The following is a 25,614-nucleotide window of genomic DNA, read 5'->3' on the forward strand; positions in this document are numbered from 1 at the left end:
GAAGTAGACCCAAAAGTAATTTGCACTCACTTTAGTTATAATCATTTTTAGAACTGAGTTTAATGTGACCTTAGTGAAAATAATAATTTAGTATGGCAAACGCATTGCGCCATATTCCATAACCCAAATATGGTCCTATCTTAATGAGTGAAAGGAGTTTTAAATCAGCTGCCAATCAGAAGACCAGAAAATATTATTTTGACTAAAAGAACTAAGTGCTACTGCTTGGGTCTTTGTTTTTGGTCTCTAAATCTTTGTATGCATCAACACTTCAGGAAGTGCACACGTTCAGAGGAGGACCAGATTTGGTCATCCTTCACTTTGCTATATCCACAGAAGATGGATGAGAAGTGATGTATTATTTTGTCATGACTTCTTCTGCTGTTGAAGATCTTTGATACAGACAGAAAGCTGTTCCTTAGTTGCATATATTGGATATATTGAAACATAGGTGGAAATGGAAAAGCAAAGCAGTGCCTGCATTTAATAGACTGAAAGCTAGAACTGCAAAAGCAAATACTCACCAAAAAAACTGGGAATCTGGTCACGTTCTTCCTCTGGGAAACTACCATTAACAATGTTGGACTGCTCTTCATTTGGAGCAGTTGGTAATAAATTTACTAAAAGAAAAATAAAGGGAGGGGGGTAAAATAAATGATATCAACATGCAGTTAAACTCTGAAAATAACCTGTGATTGGTATCCATTTATCCTGCTCCATGCTGTTGTTAATACTACGACAAGGCAACTTTGATTCAAGTCCCAAAGGCATACGAAACTGATTACGCAACTTTATAGATTTCTTTTATTATGCTTTTTATTATACTTTATTATACAACTTTAGACTGAATTTCTTTTTATTCCTTAATTTCACTGATGTAAGATTTACATTGAAAATAATTTGGTAGGCTTATTATTATACTACTAAGAAACAGAGCTTACTATTATATTACTAAGAAACATTCTAGCCTTTGCAACTACAAATCTCTTTCAAAACATATATCATTACTGACAACCAAATAGCTATGAAACTGATTTAATGTTACTGGCTATGCTACGCTTATATATTTCAATTAAGATATATATCCTCAAGCACACTGTAAGATAAGTGAACTAGATGAGAAGTCCTTGCACTTAAAAAAGATGGTAACGATAAACAGAAAAAGCTAATTCTTACCAAAAATTCCAGGAAACTTGTTGGGTTCTTCTTCTGGGGAACTACTGTTCACAGTGTTTGGATGATCTTTAGTTGGAGCAATAGGCAATAAATTTGCTGAAAGAAAATGAAAACAATGATGAAAAAACAAGAAAAACAATCAATATCAATGTTTTAGTATCTCTAAAGTAGTAACTTTGACCTAACTTTGACCCATAACAGCAATGATCCCAAACCACCTCCCTCTTCTTGTTGGATATTAACACAAATTTACAAGGAGGTGTTGTTCTAGATTAAAGTTAGAAAAAAAAATTTGAAAATTTCAATCCAGGAGGTGAAAGTGGAGTCAGAGCCTAGGAAAAATGCTTCAGAAAAGGTAGGGGAAAAGCGTATGGCTTTGTATATTTATCTTTTAAAAGTTCTTAAAAAAGGAACTGTAGTAGATCTGTCTTAATCTAAATTTGAATTAATTAAGTCCCCCTCACCAAAAAGAGATTATGAAACAGTTCTGGAAAAAGGTCCACGAGAGATGACAAAAGTGTCTGGATCCTTAGATGGGAAAATGTATTTGTGCTAGTACTTTGAGAAGTGGAGAGGTGTTACAAAGGTTACTTGTATTCTGAAATACAACAACTCATAAGAACTCATAGTAGGAGGAAGCTGAAGGATGATCCAGGGTCAGTCTAAATGCCTGTTTCATAGCCTAAGCTGCCTGGCTAAATCATCCAGAAGTGAAGGAAGTGATTTTTTTTTCATTCCCCAGGTTATGATCCTTTGGTGGAAAGCCAGCAACACACAGTAAGGAAACAGTAAAACAGAAAAATAGTAAGAACAAAAGTTCCCATGTTGGAACTTCTTTTAACTGTGGGAACTAGTTTGAAAGGAATACAGTCAGATGTATGGGAAAGTGTGTGTCTGTGTGCGTATATGTATATATGTATGTATACATACACACATACACACTTTTTTTGACATTATAAAGCCAAGAGGCTGGCACATCTTAGCTAAATTATTAAGCCTTGTGTGGCTGCAACCAGAATAGGTCCATTTCTTCATTCCCTGTTATTATACTCTCTACCGCTGTAAAGACTCTGTCTTCTTCAGCGTAGCTCCGCATATTTTCATAATACATTTCAAAAAAAAATTCATGAGACTTCTATCCTAGAGAGTTGTGTTTATAATATTTGTCCCCTCTTGATATGTTTACTGGAGAAATGTATGATGCCTCAAGCTATGAGGAAACTCATTGTGGAACAAATCCCTTCTTTGGTTGAAAATGATGTCACTTCAATAGTTTCATCTGTCTATTATTTCTAACATTGTCTTTCAAATAATATATCATACATTTTTCTTTCAAATTAAAACTATGAAATACTATGAAAATTTATGAAAATTAATATTGTGCGTTTTCATACACAGGTTAAATACATGCTTTGCAGAGATTTGTAGGATTAAAATATATGCAGATTATTGGCATGAAAAAGGTAAAAAATGTAGTTCTGTGATATTCATTAAAACTAATAATGTATGCCAGTTTTATAAATTGTTTCCTTTTTACTTTATATTTTCTTGCTTATTTTAATATAAGAATGTGTTAATTTCAGGTATAAATTACTGCAGTGTCTAGGTCCATTAAGTTGCCTTTCTTTCTTTGCCAAACACCTTAAAAACAGAGTGGTTTTTTATACAAGAATAAAACTGAGAAAAGTAAGAACAACAACTTACAGCTGCTTTGGCAGGTAGCCTGGCATTCTTCCAAATTCTTAAAGTTGTTCTGGTTTCCTAGGCACCCACCATACTTGAATATTTCACATATCTTTGTCTCTTTGTTATAGAAATACCTGGAAAAATAGCCTCGGCAGATTCCAGGGTCTTTCTCATGAAAACAGAAGTTGGGCTTTTCTACAAACAACAGCAAATGATGAACAGAGTCAGGAGAGAAAAAAAAACCCCAAACATTCTGAGACAACTGAACTGAAAGAATTTTATAAAATAAACCTGTAACTTTGGACTAAAGACTGCTGCTTTATTGTACTGCTTTTGTTCTAGCTATAAAATTGTGCTGGAACATTAGAGGGACATTTTTATGCTTTTTCTTTTCTTTTCAAACAGACAGGATCCAGTAAATCACATCCTGGAAAATGAGGACTGGTAACTTCTCTAAGCGTCCCCCTACACCGAAGCTCTAGGGAGATGAACACTAGTTTCTGCTCTGTAGAAGTTTTTACAAATTCTTCCCATTCGTGTACTTATTTTAGTCAATGTTAGTATGAGTTATATAGAAAGAAATTTTAAAATAGAAGGAAAAGGAAATAGTTTTTTAAAAAAGGAACACACACACACACACAAAAAAAATCCAACAACGCATTTTGTCTGTGGCAGTCCACTGCTAAAAAAAAAGGGATACAGGAAACTGGGAGGCAGAGCAGCTATTCTAAGCACTATTTTTCAGTCTCAGTTCCTAGTCTGCAATCTGTAACTACTCTATCAACCAATAAAAAGTTAGTAAATTAATATAACATAATACGATTAAATATCAAGACATGATATCGTGACTTCTGGCAGTAAAGAAAAATATATAGCAAAGCTATAATCCCCAAATATTGATTTTTCATCGTATTTAATTTTTTCTCTAAACTGTATTTTCAAAAGAAAAATATACAAGAAATAATGAAATATATCTGGAAGTATTCTCAAATTCTTGCTGCTACATACTTTGAAATACGATTCTTGATTGACCTGATCTGCAGAGGAAAGTGTGTTCAGCCATCATATATGACAATGATATCAGACATGACACATAGACAACTTTTAAAAATGAAACTTAATAGAATACTGAGATTTAAAAAATGTTATTAATATGGCAGAAGGCTGCCATAATAATATAAATGACTGTAGAACAATTAGTTTGAAGTCCCTAACATTTTTTGAAGTGGACTATGGATTTGTAAAGAAGTCGCACCCTATTCTACATATTTTTAGCCACATAGCTTTCAAAATCATTGCTATAACAATAACATTACTAAATTCAATTAGCTCTTTTATTTGTATAAAGCATTATAATAGTTCATAATTACAGTTTTCTCAAGAAATGTTGTCAATATCTTGTATTTCAATTGTTACAAAGCTTCGTGAACTGAGTGAAAGGATGGAAACATTGGCAAACAGAGAAAAAAGAGCTGACTTCTGAAGAAATATATTTAAGTTTGTATTTGGTGAACTCTGGCTATCACCATATGGGCCAGTACAGTTGAGTCCCAAATATGGAAGGAGGTAGGCTGGGGTAAGTCACCACAAGATCTACCCTAAGTATCAAACTTAAATATCCATATCAGCTACATAAGTTACCTTAAAAGATAACAGTGTTTCACACAAATGATCTCAGTGCTTAAGTTAGGAGCCGACTACTTTCGACTGGCTACTTAGGAAGCCTGTGCATCTGGCATTTAAATTACTGTGAATAGCTGGCCCCATTCAGGAGTTTCAACAGCAGAACTTGCAGCCTTGTTTAGTGCATAATTAGAGCATCTACCATGGCCCTGTTAGCTTCTGCAGAGGCAATACTAAAACAGTTCTGTTTCAGTAAAAATAGGAAAAGTCATTCTAACAGTGAACTGAGTATTTAGATGATTCTCAAAACACTTTATAAAAAGTTCCATATCATTGTTAATCACATAATGCTTAAATCCCTGCAGAATCCTTTTTCTCATTAGTGAAGAAAGAGAATGAAAGAGCCACACTGTGCTTACTTTTGAGAGAACAAATTGCAGCTACTATGTTTGGTAATTACAATTGTCCCCATAGTCTTTGATGAATATATAAGATGATGTTTAGGAATAACATTTCACTTTAGTCTGACATTACTGTTTTTATTAGGAGATAGTCTGGAACAATACATAAATGATCTACCAAAAAAAAGTTAATCTCCTTATCACTGAATAAGAGAGTTTCAAGATAACTATGTAAGCATAATTACCTTTCTTAATTTTTGCTAACATCATCTTCAGAGGGAATTCTGTAATATAAAGAAAAATATTTATCAGAGAGGGAAATTCTCACTTGCATGTGATACCAAGGAACGTAGCAGTGACTATGAATGCTGAGGAGGAGGAATACCTCATTTCCCTCCCTTCTTCTCTTTATTAGAGGAGCATAAACATTGTTCTACCAGAGGACTCAAATATCAATTCTCTGGTATGAAAAGATCTGCTATATTTGAAATTTGAAGATACAGAAAGTATTGTATGAAATTATGCCCTTATTGAATTGAACAGGGAAATTCCTCTTCATCTTACTGGAAGCAAAATGCTATACAATATAATCTTACTCCTCAAAATAGGTTTAAATCAGCAGCCTTACTTAACCAACTGCTACTCCTTGTAGCTACTGATACTGCTTATAGCTTTGGAGTTGATCTAGTTAGCAATGAAGATAAGTTTCAGAAGAGGCTGTGCTATCTAATTCCCTTTGCTATGTCATGTAGTGTCAGAGTAAAGTGTTTATTATGCTGTCTATGATATTAAAGCACATTGTCTAGAGGGTACTATAAACAGAAAACCTGTTTGCACTTTTTTTTCAGTGCATCATCAGTGGGGTGAAGTTGCTGTTGATATCTTTAATGTAGAGCCTAGGTTTTATTGTACTTGCTCAAGAAGTCCAATATCTGAATTTAACCTCACATTCCTTTTCAGGGATTGAAACCACACGTCCATCCCCTTCTAGGAGACCACTTAATCATGAAGTTACAAAGGAGTCCAACTGGACACTGTTAAAGCTTGGCTAATGTACAATAAGCGTTACAAATCTTTCAGGGTCAAAAAAAGAAAGAGATGGACAAGGACAGATCATACTTTTTCCATTACAAGGTGTAGATTCAAGCCATGGTACAGAATCAACCTCTCTTCAGAGGCATATGAGATAGTAACTTTTGTACCTTACCATGCAATCATAGTAGTTACACTGCTTTGCATTCCTTTTTTTGAACTTGGATTTTTCTTAATGGCATTACAAAATGCTTGTTCTTTTAAAACTCTCTCCTGTGCTCTCTCCCCACTAACCTTCTGCATCTGAGAGAAGGACAAAGTGATACAGCCAATGCTTCACTTGCAGCTGTCTGCTAGAAAGCAAAGGCAGTTCAAATTTGCAAGCTTGGGGCTCCATCAGTCAATTAAACATACTCTAATGAGCCAATATGTTCATTATGGCCTGACTTTGGCATTATCTCTACTTAGCTACACTGCCCTCCTTTTAGAAGATAGCAGTTCCCTGTAATACCAGTGGTAGAAGCAGATTAGAGCTACTTTATACTGATGATGGCTCATCTTGCTTCAGTGGATACACTTCTTCCAGAGATCTGCTCGCATAGTCTCAGTACACCCTGTCATCTAGCCTTCCTGAAACATGAAATGAAAGGGAATTCAAAAGGAAGTGTAGATTCTTGTCAGAATTTCAGTAACGTTAAGACTCTCACAGCATATTTCCCAAAGGAAGGTCTCTACATTATGCATACAAGAGACATCACTGCTGCCTCTCTGTGACTTTGTGTGTGAGATATAGTTGGTCAACTCAACCACAGGAAGTGGGAGACACAGGAGTGCTGTGCTCAATATCAGCTCAGAGGTACCTACTAGCATGGTCCCAGTTTGAAAATGATTCCTGTTGGAAAGCAGATGTGCTGCTGTGCTGCTTCCTTGTCATGGGATCCCACAGAGATTATTTGAAGCATTAACAGAAGATGCTTGAGCCATACGATCCTCACTGTTTCTGAAATCTGTAATTTTAACAGGTTTCTTGTTGTTACTGTTGACTATTTAAAACAATCTCTTCACAGATCAAAACCGGAAGTAGTTTTAGCAGTTTGTTCTCCACTCATATTCCAGAATGTTTGTAACCGTCATTTAAATAGTATTATATCTGCCATGGCTCCTATTTTAAGAGGTGTTGCTAATGACTAAGAAAGCATTTAGTTTTAGCTGTACTCTTCTTGTGTGCCATAATCCTACCACATCTTATTTTTCTAGACTATTTTTTCTTTTTTTCTGTTGGAAACATGGATTGTATTATATTTTCAAATAAAGTCTATCTAGTAGAAAGTCTTTCATGATACATTTTCCTTCCTTCTCTGGAACAATGCAGCTGGCATCCTTAAAAAATATTATTCAAAGACACAACATGCACTTTGGAGCAACATACTGTTTGTTTAAACGTATTTCCAGTCCTTCCTGCTAGCAGCAGGCTATGCCTTCAGCATTAAAACCATGACCCCCCTTTTTTTTTCTTTCTATTTTTTTTATTTTCTGGACACTCACATCAGGCCATTTCACTAACTTCACACAGCTGTCTTCTTCTGGCCAGAATCAGCAATCATGCTTTGGTATGTGATCTCTACTCTTCTGGCACAAAACAGGAAGAATTTATTGTGAGTTTATACAGGCCTAGAATTATTTAATCTCACCACAATTTCAGTGGTGTCTTTTGCTTCTGGTTTCACTCAAAAAGCCAAATCCACAGCTGAGTTAACTTCTTCTGTGTAAACACATTATATTTCTGAGTGGTTCTGCTGTGTAAAGAGCAGGCATTAACACTGCTGTCACGTTCAGAACTTTTTACCAGCACATATTTTGCCATGTGAGAAAGGTTAGGTAGTCTTTTTAAGATATATATTCACTGCGTTGAGAATCAGGACTTTTGTGCTAGTGCTGGCATTTCTGATTCTACTCATATCCAGTAAACACTTGGGGATACAGAAAAACTTCTCTTAGAAGTAATTTTTGACTCCCTAAAGCAGTGAATTTTGGGCACATGAAAAAAATCACTGTTGATTTCCAAGAGACTGCATCTTGAATCAGAACACTGTCCTAGAGAAACTTAGAGAGGTCAACCTGTAGCAGAGAAAAAAATACATTCTGAGCTCTCTCATGGTGACTTCAGTTAGTTTTGAGAACTGATTGTTTCTTTTATTGAAGGCTCATTCATTCAAAAAATTTTTTAAAAAGTTATTCTGATTTAAGAAGCCCAGCAACTCACTCATGTTGGCTGATTTTCTTGTCTTTGTGCTTACTAATGGAAAATCAGACATTTGGACTACTCAAGTTATTTCTTCTGACTTTATAAATCTCATAACTTCCCTTAGATTTTTTTTTTAACCTTAATGTTCTCTATGCTTGATCAAAACATATAGATTCTAGAAATATCTAGATTCTATAATCTATAGATATATTCTATAATACATCTAAATTCTATCCTGAGAATCCAGAAACTGGTCAGTAAGGAGAATTCCCTGAGTCTCTCTTAGATATATCATTATTTTTAAGCATTTTCCCAACACTCAAATTTTGTTTTCAGTCTGATCTTTTGCAAAGTTACTAAGTTAGTGATCCTTCCTCAATAATAAATATTAGAAACACTGAGTGAGATGAATACAACCATGCAACACACTCTAAGACTGCAGAGAGCCAGATTTAACAAATAAGATTTAGTTTTGCTGAATTACGTTGGCAAAAGCAGTTTAAACTGTTAGTGAACCCTGGTTTATGGCTGATGGTCTGCAGTGTGCTGTGCCATCAGGCCATTTTAACTGCTGTTATCTGTTCAGAGAATACAGACATGATGGGTCCGTGTTGCTCCAGTTCCTAGTTGCAGATTCAACATTCTTGGATCACTCTTGGATCACTATCATGCATACACCAAATACTGTACCTTAGGATGAGTACCAACATGCAGACACTAAGTCAGCTCTCATCTAAATAAACTTTCAGTTTCATTCTACGGAATTAAGCCAATTATTTGCCAGTATAAAATCTTGTCCAGAAGATTTATTCCAGATTTTGATCCAACATATACCCTGAAGTCAAAATAAGATCGTTGGTTAAAATAGTAACATTAGATTGAGGAAGTAATTTTGTAATTATGGGACCTGATCATGACTCTTGTGCACTCTGCATTCCAAATGTATCTATCAACCTTGCTTTCTTCAGTTTAGCTCTCTACCTTAGCCTTTAAACTGGAACTCAGGACGAACATTTCAAACTACCAGAAAGATGCATGGCTGGATAAGATACTGGCAGCTGCAGTCTGCAGATAAAACCGTGCTCTGAGGATGGCAAAAATTCTGTGGGTTCAGCTGAAACTCAAAATCAGATACGAGAAGTAATGTGTCAAAAGCCAGTCTGGCGACAGAAAAAGAAGAGCTAAATTTGCATCCCAAATTCCAGGTCTTTCTGACACTGAATGCTAATCAAGAAAAAGAGCTTTCTGGCTTTTATCTTTAAGAATTATATTTGTTAGATTTGTGGGACCATAACTAGAAACAAATTAATCACAACCGTCTAAACAAAATGTGGAATACCACTGTAGTGGCAAGAAAAATGCCTTTAAAGGCAAATTTTTCTTTTAAAATGATCCTGTTAGCATACATTTTTTAAACTTGCATACATACATATACGTGTATATATATATATGTATATGTATATATATATATACACAGTTTCATTTCCCTTTTGGGCTCATTGTTCGTGGAAAAATAAACATGAGTTAAGTCCCGATATTAACTCATGACTTATGGAAACTGTTTGATTTTATGATAATGGAAGAATTTTAGTCCAGAAAGCCCACTGTCAGGTAAACACACAATTACTATGCTAAATATTAACACCACAATTTGAGTAATTTTTTAAAAACTATTTAAAATTATATTAATTCTTCTCTGTGCTCACAAAAATAACATCATTTAGTTTTGCTGAAGAAACATCTTCTAGATGAACATATAGAATAAGTAATATTAATTTATACTCAAAAATCCACTTGGGCTGGGTTAAGTAGAGGTAGGACATCCGTTTCTGTAGCCGTAAGCCTTTAGGAGGTGATGAATAGCAAATGATAAATGATCAAGCAGTCTTTTACATCTGGTTTAGAGAGTGGCTGACTTCAGCTCAAGTCTAAAGCAAGACCTCAACTCCTGCCTTTTAAGCTATAAGTACCACGTGCCCCTCCATTATTACCATGCATTAAAGCTGGCATGTTCCTGTTGGAGAAAAAGAACCAAACATAAAGATAATGGAATTACCACATAGGCCTTAATATGAGAAATTTGAGCTAAATCCAAAGGTAGTACAATTTATAAACTCTACTATAAGCACCACAAGGCTATTTATTGTCCTTAGATAGTGCAGAGTTCAGTTCTGAATAGGACAAACAGCTAGAATTTTTGATAGGACAATCTCCAGCAATATAAAAACAAATTATCTGAGGTAGAAAAGGATCAAAATGTCATTCTCATCTTTTGTATACTGAGTAAGTACAACCCGGATCTTCCACTCTTCTGCACTGAATTTCTGCCCTGTTTGATTTTATAACAGGAACTGTCACGTTCTTCTATCCAATAGTTTCTTACAAAGATTTAAGAACAGTTCACTTAAATTTTATATTATGTATCTGTCTGTTTTACTCAGGTATGAAAAACTCAAGACACAAATAATGTTTTCTAGGGAACAATGAATGTTGGAAACAGCTTTGTGATAACTAATTTCTAAATAAATAACTACGTGTACCTGAGCACCAAAATACTAATCTGCACTTCTAGCCTATCTGAGACTTCAATATGAAAAGAAATTAAATAATTGATAAAAGTTCTTCCCCTTCTCAGTCAATTCAATAAGAAGTGGTTTAAGATTCAATCTAGAGTCACATAGAAGGACCAAGTTTCATTGATTTCATGTTTGCTTGCATTTAGCACAAGATGTTTATGTTCACAAGGATGCTTTTCTTTACGTCATCTCTTTTGTGACTTGAAATAACAGACGATGTTATTTTAGCATTAAGAAATGTAAGGATTACGTCACCCATATCAGTATTCCTTGATGATATGTCAGGTCAATATACACCTCATTTTAATATCTTAAGTATTACATTTACCTATACATGGCTCCTGAAAACAGAGTGAGACTATGACTGATTCTTGCCACTTCTCCGGAGCACATCTGGTCTCAGGCTCATTAGTGAATCTTACCAGAAGTCACTAAAAGATAGCACCAAACCAATCCTTGGAGTAAAAGGCACTGAAAGTCTATTAAGGTAAAGTATGAAGTGATCTGATTATTTTTTATTTTGCCAAGATGTTGATAAAATTTCTTACTGGTTTTTTTTTTCCATCTGCCAGAGATTTTATAAGAACAAGAGTGTTTAAAAGCAAGATAGAATTGTTTAAAAAATATCTCAAATCTGCTTTTGCTCAAAATTTTAAGGTTTACGTTTGTGAAGCATCAGTTCTAGGGTGAGGATGTCTTTTTCTTGAGTGCATTATCTGCACATCAAGTTCAACAACAGGCCACACGATGGTGCCAGCAGATCAGAAAATAGATGTATGTGGTTAAATAATCTGACTCAACCTGACATTTAGCGAGTGAATAAAAAACTATGCTCCTAGTTGGAAATATCAAAGGGATCAATACAGTCAAAGTCTTTTAACAAGGATAGTATTTCTTTTTGTTAGTTCTTCTGATATTTTTCACCAATGAAACTTTGTGCAGATGTACAACACATCATGTTAGACTTTGCTATTATTTATACTTAGTCCCATTGTAGTTTATGTTCCACTCAGGCACATAATCCTGGCACACTTAAAGTAGGAAGAAACTACCCTTGCTTTACTCTATAAATCAGAAACATCACAAACATCAGTAATATCCAGTGTATGAACTGACTGGGAAAAAAACTTGTTTTTTTCCAACAACAACTTGGGTCGTTGTATTACCTGAGTGGCATCTTTGAAGATTACCTGAGTGTCACCTTTGAAGAGCTATTTATTCTGGAACTCATTTTCTATTATTATTGTGCCTCTCATTACTAGGACGACTAAAGGGAAGTCCCTCTTTATACAACCAGACATACTCCACCTGATTCCCATGAAAACCTGATTCCAATGAAATCCATATTAAGTATTCAGAGAAAACTGTCAACAAGTCTTGAATTTTTTTAAGTCTCTACAAATATGAGCTTGCCACATTTCTAGCTCCACTAGCATTAACTTCAAATTTTAAGAATCCTCTCACTTCCATACACTTCCGTGAGGGATCATTTTACTACTTTCACAAGGCCAAAAGCCTTAGTTAATTATCAGGAACATTTTTAATAGCAAAACCAGCGTTCATAAAGCACTTTTGGCATATTCTGCTAATCTCTGCATGTCATTTTCTTCTTTTTTGATGATTAACTGATGAAGGATCAGGACTCAGGATATTCTAAAATACTAGAGAGATATTAGAATATCTACTTATTAGAGCGTCTTAAGTAGATATCTAACAGCAATAAAGAATACCTATACTGACCACCACTTCTGGAACTTGGTTCTTAGCCCAACTTACAAATCAATTTCATTTTAAGAACTCATTCAAAAAAGAGCTCTAGTTAGAAAATAAACTTGTTTCTTGCATTACTCTGTATATTCCACAAGTTCTCTGAAAAGCTGTCATACGTTGTCTACTCAGATCGTGTATGTTTGCCTGCACAATATGAATGAATTCAGGTGACTATAGCATGCCATAACATAACGATTGAGAGTATAATTTGAGGCGGCACACTACAGGAACTACAGGAACTGAAGAGGGACTCCAAAATTCCTAGAGCTTGTGACAACTAGCAGACACAAATGAAAAACAGATAGAACAGGTTCTGACCTGTTACCACACATGCCTTCTGACACTCTTCCAGCGTAAGAAAGTTGTTCTCATTGCCGTGGCATCCACCATATTCAAATATTTCACACTTACGGCTTTGCAAGTTGAAATAATAGCGCATGTGGATTGCTTTGCATGGACCTTCATCTGCTTTCAGGGCACAAATTGAATGCCCCAGTTTCAGCGGTGGTAAAGCAGCACCTGTGATAACGTGGAGAAGTAGCATAATTACTATAAACCACTGGACAGCCTAACTTCAAAATCAAGTTGCACGCCTTTCCTGTTTGAGAGGCACAGCGTGGTATCTAACCTGTAAAGTTCTGTATACCTTAAATATTGATGTAAAAAGAAAATTTTAAGCTTCATTAGAACAGAGGTTCCATTCACTGAAATGGAACATGTGATTGCAATTTTCAACCGAAACAGCTCATGTTACAAACTTCAAGTCCTCCTCACATAGGGGTTAGGTTTAGCTCAGTTGGTTAGTGCATGGTGCTAATAATGCCAAGCTTGCGGGTTCAATCCCTGTACGGGCCACTCGCTTGAGGGATGGACTAGAGGATCTCCAGAGGTCCCTTCTAACCCTACTGATTCTATGATAGCAGACCTCTGTGGTATCACACTCTCTATAAATAGCTTGGATAGTGGCTTATTCACAGGAGCCAGTGAACAATTCTGAACAACACATACGTTGAGAAAACCCTGGCAGCAGTCTTGTAAATAGGGTGACATCTCATAGCAGACATCTCAGTGGCACAACTATGCAAGACAGCCCTGCAGAGGGCACCATTCCCCTATCAGCTTACACATTTATTGGTGCTTAAACCTGCCTGGTCCAACTGAAAGGCCATCATACTGTTTTTTTTCTTTGTCTGCATGTGTTAGAGCTTTCAAGAACTAAGAAGAACAAAACTAGAAAAGAAATATCATTTCCATCTGAGTCTTTCATTATTAGCTCACAGAATGCTTTGGAAAAACTGTCTTTTTATGAAGAAGATTATTACCAAAGTATTACTAATGATAATTTGTCTATAAAATATCTGTAACTGATGATGCAGTGATACCGTTCTCTTATCAATATATGCTTTTCCTCTAAGGATTTTCAAAGCTTTAAAGTGTCTGTACGTGTGCAATAGTAGCAAGAAGAACAGAGCTGAAATCCTCTCATTCTCACAGACCAAACCAGAATATTGGTGTCTCTTACTACATATATACAAAGATACCTACCAGTGCCATTTGCAGTGGACCAGGAAGAAGAAAAAGGAGGAACAAGGACAAGAATTAACATTGTTATTACATCTTCCTAGAACTGGAATAAGTTCCCAGTCTTAATCAAAACAATTGACAAAATTAGGCTTTAAGACAAGGAAAATCAGGCTTTATGGTAAAAATTGACATAACTACTATAAATCTGCTTTCTGGATGGCTAATACAAAAAATTAGCTTTATTATGTAATCTTTAAATGAAATGCACAGCTGAGATAAATCCTCATAAATACTGAGGTTAGTGGAAATTTCCTAATTTTATTCTATTTAATCCATTTATAATTATTACAACCTACAGAAGAGAAAGAATTTTCAGTACTAAAATCTTTTAACTTGTATTTAAATCATTGAAAAATTATCAATTTTTACTATACAATTACCATCAACATAAAAACTGTAGCAAATGATTAGATCTTCCATTTTTAAAATGGATATTTTAGTGTTAAGATACAGATGAAGATGTTCAATTTCAAAAACTCATGTTATATGTAAGGCCCCTAAAATAGCTTTGTGTCTCAGCTTCCTCATTAGTAAAATGGTATTTATAGATTTTGAACCTATAAAATTGGATTTGAAAATATTATTGAAGATTGATAAGAAATGTGGAAGAATCAAAAGAAACACTTGTCAGAGACATCAGTTTTATGGAGCTCAGCTAGCTAAAAAGATTTCTGAATTCGGTTACTTGCCAGTTTCCTTGTCCGGGCTTTCATGAATCTAAGAAAAATTAGGATTTTGAAATCACAAAAGTTCTAGATTCCAAGTTGGAGCTCATAGGCCTAAGGGTCTCCAGTAGGTTTCAGAATCCTTTGGAAGGGACTTTTAAAAGGCTAAGAAAATTGACAGGATATTTCATTGCAAAATGAAACTTTCAAATTCCTCCGTTCGGTAATAGAGGAAAAAAATGCCTTCAAAACATCAAAGTTTTCAGTAAATTGTGAAGCAGCTCCTCAAATGGTAAATCAAACATTTAGAACTGCATAGAAATTGATCTAACTCAAATAGGAGTGGGTAAGGGTTGGCCGAATAATGAGACAGGGGCTGGATAATAATTTTTTTTTCTTAGAACAAAGGAAAACACATCTCCAAAATGCCCTGTGTCAGTAACCCAGTTCAGTCTAGAAGAAAAGAGACTGTGATAACTTAATAGCTTTCTTAACTACTGGAATTTCAGACCTGGGGTCAGGCCAGCCCATTTTGCTTGCTACATCATGCTGACCAATGTTACAGGCTATCAAAACAGAAAAACTGTGCATGCATAGTTGTGAAACTACCCAAAGACCATGAAGCAATGGCTTAGAGTTTCTCTTGGAAACTTTCTGGTCTCAGCCTCTAGCCTATTTCCCATCAAATCCACAGAACCAAATCATTGTTTTTATTACCTCCTAAGGCCTTTCCTTTGCAGTCTGAGTGAGTGGCACCAGAACCACTGGGAAATATACTGAATTATGCTGCAAATGTAATGATTGTGTGTCCAACTTTGGGCAACCTATGGAACGGTAGAATATTTATTTTCTTAGGAGTGCTAGTAAATTACCATACTTTGACTAAAATCTGTACCCTGTGAAACCTCCAGCAAACTAAGCCCTCTCCCTCTGAACAATAACTATAGGGACTATAAAGAAAGTAATCTCAAAGGGATTCAAGGGAAGTGAATCACTCTTGTGCCTGGGAACAGTGATGAAATTCTTCCCCATTATTTTACACCTGGGAGCACTTAGCTCATGCAGATGGATACAAAATTAGCTTTGTTTCTCAGACCAGAGCAGCAGATGAGAAGGCAAGTGCAAGTGTTTGGCTAGATCTGCATAGACATAAATCCTCATATCTCTATTTTATACCTGGAATTTTGCTTAGTGCAAAGTCTCCTCCTCTGCTTTTCAACACTGGGACTATATTTTAGGTCCTGTATGAAAGGCATAGGATATGACATTTAGAGAAGTTGACTATTACGAAGGTCAGTCAATCTTCTCCAACAGAATATGAGAATCTAAACCTGAAAGAATTTTAACAAAGTATCTCATCCAAGTTCTGTATTTTTCTATGGGATAGATCCATTGAGTCTTTCTCTGACAGATGTCCAAATGTTCTTAAAAGCCCCTAATGGAGTAAAATTCCCAGCAACCTGAAGGGGCCAGTTCCAGGATTTCATTATCCTTCTCACAAAAAAAGGTTTTTTTCAAAATATACAGCCTCTACATTACTTTACCGGAAATTAAATCCTTTCAGCATTCCTTTAGTACATAGGAAGAATAGCTTAACACTATCCAGTCTCTTCATTACTTTTGGAAGAATTTTGTCTCTTCTCAATTATCTCTGTACTTAAACTTGCTTCTTCCACTCCTTTTTTTCATCGGCCTTGCTACCCTCCTTTGGATCTTTTCCAGTTGGTCTAGATTATTTTTTAAGTGTGCTGCCCTAATATAATACTCTATCCACGGCCTTGTTAGTGCCAAATCAAGCAGAATAATTATCCTGTTTTTTTTTTTGTTTTGTTTTGTTTAATGCATCAAGGAGTTACTTGCCTTTGTTACAAGATCACGCTTTCTTTATAATGTACTGTAACCTCCACTTGCTTTTCAGCAAATATAACCTTGTTATACAGGTGCTTAGCCAACTATTTTCTACTTCTGCATGTCAGTTAACAGTACCGGTTGATGTGTTAAACATCTATGTCTTGAGTTGCAAAAACTGCAGTGTGAATAACATAAATGTAAGAATGGCTGTGCTGGAGCTGTCTTAGCCAGTATCCCGTCTCTGACAGTTACCAAAGCAGGAAGACTGACGGAATGGAGAAAGAAGGTAGTGACATAAAATGTCTGCACTAAACCCTTCTACTTTCTGCTTTTTGAATGCATTGATTCTCCTTCTTAAGTACAATAGCATTTAGCAGTTGTCATTTTAAAAAGAAAATGAATTTAGGTCTCTACACTGGATCCTGCCCTATTGCATTTATATTAGGCATCCAACTCAATAAAACTTTTTAAAGGCTATAAAATTATAGGACTGCACTACCCTTGACTGAGATCATGCACTGTTTTACTAGAAATACGTTAATAGATGGTTGCGGCTGATGGTCACCATCACTCAGCAGTTATTACATACCGTAACAAAAAAAAAAAAAAAAAAAAAACCAAAAAGGATTCCAAAAATTTATAACTTAAAGCTTTTATTGGGTCAGGTACATGGTAGCCTGACATGAGAAGATACGGAGTGTCAGTTACTCTGCTATAACTTTCTTTACAGGCCACAGTTTGCAATAAGTGCAAAGTACTGTTGATGAAATGGCTCAAAATGAACATGGGTTTAGTGCAGACATTTTATGTCACTACCTTCTTTCTCCATTCCGTCAGTCTTCCTGCTTTTGGTAACTGTCAGAGACGGGATACTGGCTAAGACAGCTCCAGCACAGCACAGCCATTCTTACATTTATGTTATTCACACTGCAGTTTTTGCAACTCAAGACATAGATGTTTAACACATCAACCGGTACTGTTAACTGACATGCAGAAACTTCGATGTGAAACCTCTAGTAATCTGTAGCTAGTTACACTGTAGCCCTGGGCACAGGAAACTTAGATGATAAATGCCAAACCCTAGTACTACTTTACTAACAGGCAATATAATATTACAAAACCAGAAGTGGTGAATAACATCTTATAGGAGCACTGATGTTTTCTTTTTTCCAATTCTCTTACCTTAGTGTAAGCAAAAATAGTACTTTTCTTCCTGCACAGACATAATCAATGAGTTTAATGACTTTTAGAATCTATGGATTATCTGCAAGGCTGCAGGGTAAAAATAAATCCTTTCAATGAGAAAGCAAATTGATTTCTGTATTATCCCTATGGCACAACAAATACAAAAGACAAGCATTATTGCATTTGCTTTTCAGAACTATATAAATTAAAATAGAATTAAACTTGTTCTACAATGTATAGAACTGAAATTTGGATATTATTGAGTTTTACGTAGAACACTTTCTGTTATGTTTGCTTAGGTTATAGAGTCTCATCCTTATATATGTTACTGTGGCTATTCTTAATTTTAAAGATAGGCTGTCATCTTTCCAGGCTTTCTTGTAAATGTCTCTCTTTGATAAGTAGTATCAAAACTAAGCACCTTGTCACTAATGAATAACTGTTTTTTTCTCTCTCCATCTTTGTCAGTTTGACAGCTTCCCACCCACACGCTGTATAGTGCTTTTCCTACCCATGTGTTTCCTATTCTTTCCTTAAGCAGTCACATTAATTCTTGATAATCTTTCACATTAGAATAAAAAGCACATTTAACTTGTTGTGAGTCGTTTTCTTCAGGCTTTGGAACATCAACTACAGGGCTGCCAACCACAAGTGGTATTACTGAATAGTACACATAAAACAGTTATTTTTGTATGTTTTATTTCTGTTATTATTGTAATTGATTACTGGAGAAATGACAATGTTATTGCCAGAAGACAGAACATATTGAGAATCCTTTTTATCCTGCTGGACTTGACTTGAAACCTTAACTATTACTGTAATTTAAATACAAATAGACATACACAGACCCCTCCTCCCCCTTACCTAGCACTTGTACTCAGTGCGAATTTGAAGTATGACATTACAGATAATGGATGCACCCAGCTCATGTCATATGTATTTTTTTAATGTATAGAATTCTGGGGTGAAACGTGTCAATACTATACAACTGTTTAGGTCAGAAAATAAATGCTATTAGTGAAATTGCTGTCTATGAGATTTCTGCAGTTAAATTCAGTGAAGCCAGAATTTCACTCCTAAGGAACTAAGGGAGGAATTTTAATTAGTAACAACCTAATCCTTATATAAAAATATAATCAGAATACTGCAAAAATAAATTTTTGTAAATGCCTCAATTGAACCTTTAATAGTCACAAAAAAGCCTTCATTTCTTCATTTAAATTCTTAGCATCCCATTTGACTGTTTTTAGGTCAGACTCAAATGTTCAGAACTGTTCCCCATACTAAATTAGTTACTAGTTGTATAATCTTAAATGACTGGTTGTGAAATAAATAAATACCTGAGAAAGGAACTATTTGAAAAGACATTGAGATGTTTTCTTATTGTATTTGTTTACAAACAAAATAAATACATAGGAGAAAAAAAATGCTGGATTAATCCAGCAGATCATAATAATGAAATTAGAATCCTAACTTGCTCTAGTGAGGAAGTGCATTTTTATTTAAACAAACAAGAGAATTTGGCCTTCATGAACTGCAAGTAGGGGCTGAGTGTCTTTTTTTTTTTCTTTAACAGAGTTGCATAAGTAGAGCAAAGAAAAATGGAACATTGCCTTCACAGAAGAAGAGAATTTACGAGCTTCAGGGCAAATTTCTTCACTATGAAACAGCCCAGCTACACAAAAATGCTAAGCATATGCTTAATGCAGAATGGCTCATATTTTTTAAACTGTGATGACTAAGTCTTACAGCACTAGCTTCATTTGTAGTATAGTCATGATTGTGTAGAGTTAATGTTTTTGTCTCAAGAAAGACTGCTGCAAAGGACTGATAGAGAGAAATAATCTGACTGGAAACTGGACAAGATATGGGCAGATAAAGAAGACTGCCAACAAGAAAATCTTTCTTTGAGTTCCATTCCTAGTCGGGCATCTAAATCAGGGCTGCCAAATGGGAGAAGTATCTATTGCATAGTTCTCTGCAGCTTAAGGAACAGTTACCATTTTAAAGAATTTTCTCAAAGGAAAGAAGAAAATTTAATAATGTCCCAAGAATGTATTTTCCTCTTATCTACTTTTTCAAAATTGTTTGGGATGAAATTAAAATTTCTTTCAAAATGACATCCAGTATAGAAATTTGACTCAACTTAGTTAATTTTGATGAAGGTAAACAATGGCCTTATAGTGGTAAGGATCAGGATACCTCCTCAGTCCTAAGAGTCACACATCTGACAACATTTTTCTTAACAAGAATCTCTTTTCAACTAGAGAGTTTTTACTTGTCCATCAATACCAAACCACTTCGAGTTACACAGAGAGCTTCTTCAATACCCTGAACAACATCTAAGGCAATCTATAATTGCAGCATCATGAGAAGAAACTTTGCAAAGTAACGGTGACTTTCCTAAAGCAGAGCTTTAAGGGAAAAATCTTGGTATCTAACACAACGTTTGGTTGAAATTAAAAGTTCCAAAACCCCCAAACCCATAGGAACAGAAGCCTCTATAGAGGCCACACAGTTTTGTTAGAGCTTAATGCCGAATTCTGAGCATATCCCTGTCACTACAATGACCCACAATATTTTTAGCACTGTTGCTTGCTTAGTTCCACTTCCAGAAATTTTCCCCCAAAATTCTCAAGTATAGAATTACATCTAGAGTGCATTTTAATACAGTGGTTTTTGTTTTATTTGAGATAGTTTTCGGTGTTGTGTTTTGTAAATTCTTACCTAGAACATCCTCGTCTTTGTCATCATCTGAGTCAGCAGTTCCATGTTCGATGATGCAGACGAACAGGAAGATAAAAGTTAAAGATAAGGAATATGCCCTCTTTCTTTCTTTCATCTTTCCTGAATAACATATAAATGAAGATGTACAGTTAAATTCCTGAAGTGCTGTGCAAAAGTAACTAGCAACGTAGTACATAGATACATAGGTAAATATAGAAATTTGGAGCTTTAGAAATAATTTGAGTCACATGAGTATAATTCTATCACAAGCACAATGAAAAACAGGATGAGATTTTTAGTAGTGTTCAGGTGACTACAATTCCATTTTCCCATCTTCATAATAGATTAGAGGGCTTGCTATTACTTTAAATCACAATTTAAATCAGCACCCAGAATACATAATCATATAAAATGTAACACTTTCTGGCACCTCTAATCTTTCACAATAAATATTACTCTGTCTACTTGCACTCTGAATTCATCATCAAAAGCATGTGATTCTTTTCTGAACAATTATCTTATCAACTGGCAATTATTGAGTTCCTGGACTTACATAAAAGTTGTATTTCACAGAAATCTGTGAAGTTTTGGTAACGTGGACTTTAATATTTTAAGAATTATTTTTTATCCTGTATATCTCCTTAATATTGAAGGCACCATTTAATAAGTACAGAGCCATATTTATCAAATGGGATCAGTGTAGCCATAGTCCTTCACACAAAGAGATATTTTTATTTCATGGCAACTGGCATTCTCAAATTGCCATAGATGAGGTTGTGCACGCACATACGAGGGCATGTCTGAGAAGTTTTTGCTTCATTTATTATTATTATTTTAAATATTTTCAAAGTAACTTAAAGTTCCTTAATGATCCTCAAAATCTAATTAGAAGGTAGCATCAGTATTTCCTTCAGCTACATACGGCTAACTACCAGTTCATATGCCCTTTTTAAAGTATGATACTGAACTCTGTCTAAGTCAGTTAACAAAATAGAAGTTAAGGATCTAAGGACTAGGAAGTTTGTGGCTTTCCAGCACTATTTTCTCCCTAGTGACTTTGCCTACGTGCCTTTGGGAGACAAGTGATGCAGACGTATTAAAGCAACAAAGGCAGCAGGGGGTAGATAAGGAGAAGAGGTGACATGTCACTAAGCTTGGGATAAAGTTTTACAGTAAGAGGCCTGGAGAGATGGTGCTGTAGTGGCAGGCAACATAAATAAAAGTCTTTAACAGCTTAAACTCTGAGTAATAAATCTTTGGCTATGAAGTTAGAGGTAAATCATAGCTGTGGTATCCAAGAAAATATGTAAGCACTAGCAAAACTCTAGGAAGCAAGGACATCTCAAAAAGGTGGAACAGACACACAGAAGGATTAACAAATTTGTTACAGTCAACTCAGAATTGTACCACAGCCAGAAACTGCAGTCATATCTTCAATCCCAAAGCAGAGCCCTAATGATAACTTTTTTCTCTCCCGTGTATTCTGTTTTCCTAACTTGCAGCATCTATTGCAAAAACAAATGTGCTCCTAAAAAAAAAAAAAAAAAAAAAAAAAAAAAAAAAAAAAAAAAAAAAAAAAAAAAAGAAAAAAGAAAGAACACCACTGTGTGAAATTTTAGACTAGATGATGAGTAGCAGCATATTAACTGGACAATTATTTATGGACAATTCCCTTTAAAAGTCTGTACTATTTCTTACAGTGAAAAATACTGATAGATGTCCCCACGACTAAGAAAGTGAATTTGGGGATCAAGGGAATTGTTATTTTAACAGGAAAATACAAGATTACTGAGGTTTTCATCACAATGCTTTCACATAATCAGAGAAGAGTTGAGGTTGGAAGGGACCTCTAGAGATCATCTAGACCAATCCCCCTGCTCAAGCGGGGTCACCTAGAGCCTGTTGCACAGGACATTGCACAGCACTTTCTTGCCAAACTACATAAAAGAATGTGTCTTCCACATCTTTAAGCTTAATCCATACACTGATATATAAAATCCTTTATCCACATACATTTGGCAAACTTCAGTAATGCAAATCATTTTTTGTGCTAGAAATCATGATTTTTAAACTTTCTCAAGGTTTTTTTTTATTATTATTTCTAAAAAGAATTCTCAAAATGTTGCTTTCTAGTGGGCTGTAATAACTGCTCTTTAAATAAAAAATTTGGCTCAAATTTTGAAGCCTACAAAGTGAGAAAACATGCAACAGTCAAGTCACTCATTTTCAGGGATTTTTCAAAGAAAAAGCAGTAATGTCTTTGTTTTTCTACACTAGAACTACAATTCTTATGATTGAATACTATATTCCTATACTATTTAACATATTAGCTACCTAATAAGATATTATTTTTCCCCTTTCCCCACTAACAGTTTTCTAGTAATCTGTTTACTCCATCTACAGCGAATAAGCCATAGTTTTTCCACAACCTGTGTACTAGAGGACTTACCGGTCAGTTAGCTGGCCACAGGATACCTCTACAGCATCTCTAAAAATCAAAGGACAAAACCTTGTCATTGTGCTATTATTGCATGGGTAAAAATATTAAGTCTAAAATTTGAATTAACAACACTAGAATAAGCACTCAAAATTATAATGTGAATAAAGATAGATGCGAATAAAGATTTCCTGTCTGCTTGTGAGTTAATGGGAATGAAAAATTCTAAATACACTTTCAGTTTTAATTTTTGAAATGATTTGGGAAAGCTGAATTTTTTTAAGCACTTTCATTTCCCTAGAAGCCTTAATTTTTAATCTTTGGCATAGTAAGAGACTCTTCATAAAGAAACTCAGAAATTATCTGCAACCTCAGTTACGCTTGGATTAATTCCAAGTTTGATGGTTGGCTCTCATTCTCTCTGTTTGTACTTTTCCAAACACAATGGCAAAGTTCTCATTAGTTTGGGAAAATCCTATTTGGATTTTCTTTTGTATCATTCAAAATTAGGCCCTGATCTCTTCTCCTAGGAATCTGCAACATATAGCTTGTAGATTGCAAAATTTGCTGATCCGTTTTTACTCAACCATTCAAAATTCTCAAAAGTCTGTTCCCAAGTCAAAAAACAAAACAAAACAATAAAGCAAGCAATCAGCCAAAAATGCAAATCCTCAGTAAACTTCTCCTAATCATTCGAAGATGACTCTTTAAAATAGAATTTTGTACCTCGTTAGTTATCTTGCATAAATATCAGTCTGAGAGTCTGAGGACAAATCACTGTGTCTGTATATCAAACAAAAAAAAACAGACAAACAAACAAAAAACCTTACTGCATTTCAACATTTCTACTCTTCGTCCTACCCCCCTACGTCTCCCTGAAAACAGTATTTGGTTGAAAGTAACTCTCATGGACAATTTCCCAAGAGGAAAAACAAGCTGTATAACTGCACAGCTGCCCTATTACAAAGCCTAATGACAGAACACATAATCCCCTTTATCTTCTTGCAAACCTTCCCTAAGGTCATGCATTCCCAATAGATTGTGTCAGGTATGGGTAGATGTGGAATGAAGGGTGGTGATGATGGTGAAGGTTTTAGTACTGAAATGCTTAAATCCTTCTGTAGCTTAATTATTCATTACATTAAGCTAAAGGAAGACTGAAATCCAAGATCAAAGTGAACTTGGCAGTGCTTTCTCAATAATAATAATAAAAAAGTAACCCTCTAGAAAAGTCCACGCTTTCCAATTTCATGTTCAGCTGCTCAGGATTTTAAAGCTAAAGGCTTCTTATTATATTTCTTTTTAGTAATTCTGCTTATTTTTTACAGTATTCATACGGTAAAGCACAGTTTAAAACACTATCTCTGACATTTTGCTCAGTGAAATACAATGTTAGCCAAATACACACTTCTGTGAAATACTGCATGTCACAAGGAAAGACAAAAATGTCTTAAATACAAATAATTCATGCTGAACATGTCAATTACATAGGCCAAAATCTGAAAAATCTCTAGTAGCAAAGATACTCCTCTACTTCAGAAATTTAGGACAGCATTAATATTGGCTTTTCTTTACATCAAAATGTCATTAATGCAGTTTTCCTGAATTGACATTCCTAATTCTTGTTAGAGGGATTCCCCTCCTTTTTGAAACAGAGTATTTCCTTAGGACTGGCACTCTAAAACACTTTATCTGTAACAGATATAATATCTAAGCTATCTGACAAAGGAGATCAAAAGTCTGTGAGTGATAATTGGCAATGATTTGTGTACTGGTTTAATTAAACACTTTCATTTGTGAGTTACTCCATTGGCTTCCCTCAAGCTGAGCTACAGGTGGACCTAGTGGGTTGCAAGCAATCAAGGAAGTTCCCCTCAAGAGATAGATATCCTCAGATATTGAAGGATATTAACAGATGTCAACATGCAAGACTCAGCAGTTCAGAGGATCAGGCCTGGTCTTATACCAGACCTTTTTTTACTATGCCACTTAAAAGACAGAAATACGAGAAACTTCTCTAGACTTCTTGATAAAGAAAGATAAGTAAAAGCTCAGCCTTTTGTGAGAAGTTTGTGGCTTCTGGAGTCAGAGCTTTTAGAAATATACTTGCTTAGACTGTTCTGCAGTAATTTCTACAGTAACTGGAACGTCCAGAAGCAAGCATATCTTCAGCATGGTATGTATCTCTAACCAACTAACTGGAAAGCAAAACAAAAGCTAACATTTTTATATTAGCCAGAAAAAGACAGCTTTACAAAACAGCATAAAGTGACACTGTAACGACTGTAAAAGTGGCTCATTCACACTGACAGTACATGAAATGGAAGCAGAAGAAAAAAGTGAGACAAAGCATATAGCAAATGGAGAAATGAATAGCAAGAGATAAGACATGTATAGTCTGACATTGAATTTAGCACAGCCTAAAGTTAAACATGAAAAGGTCCCATAAGGCAGGATTATAGTACCTCTAGTCTAACAGTAGACACTTGTTAATCACTATACTTCACATGTGTTACGTTTGCCCTATGACATTTTGTGCCATCTATAGGGACCCACATGACTGGGAATTAATTGGACTGTACCTGTAGCACTGTCACACAGCTGGCCAAGTCAGCAGGTTGCCTTGAGAAGTATTTTATCACAGATCATATCTTAC

The 25,614-nt window shown here is 35.2% G+C and overlaps 1 protein-coding gene across 16 annotated transcripts in view; it reads right to left on the reverse strand.

Moving 5' to 3' along the window:
• Positions 1–25,614, reverse strand: part of TFPI (tissue factor pathway inhibitor) — a 224,860-nt gene that overhangs the window by 7,759 nt on the left and 191,487 nt on the right. For 10 of the 16 annotated variants that reach the window (XM_062579182.1, XM_062579187.1, XM_062579181.1 and 7 more), the window contains 8 exons: positions 22,971–23,009; positions 21,929–22,049; positions 20,522–20,641; positions 12,828–13,028; positions 5,132–5,170; positions 2,881–3,057; positions 1,177–1,272; positions 525–620 (listed from right to left, as the gene is read on the reverse strand). In XM_062579182.1, coding sequence (XP_062435166.1) covers positions 525–620; positions 1,177–1,272; positions 2,881–3,057; positions 5,132–5,170; positions 12,828–13,028; positions 20,522–20,641; positions 21,929–21,950 — 751 coding nt within the window. In that variant the 5' untranslated portion in view covers positions 21,951–22,049; positions 22,971–23,009. Of the gene's footprint in view, positions 1–524; positions 621–1,176; positions 1,273–2,880; positions 3,058–5,131; positions 5,171–12,827; positions 13,029–20,521; positions 20,642–21,928; positions 22,050–22,970; positions 23,010–23,684; positions 23,729–25,614 lie in introns of those variants that run through there. The other 6 variants (XM_062579192.1, XM_062579190.1, XM_062579191.1 and 3 more) reach the window with 4 other exon arrangements.

The sequence above is a fragment of the Rhea pennata genome, chromosome 6 (genome assembly GCF_028389875.1).
Source record: "Rhea pennata isolate bPtePen1 chromosome 6, bPtePen1.pri, whole genome shotgun sequence".
In the NCBI taxonomy this organism is placed as follows: Eukaryota; Metazoa; Chordata; class Aves; order Rheiformes; family Rheidae; genus Rhea; species Rhea pennata.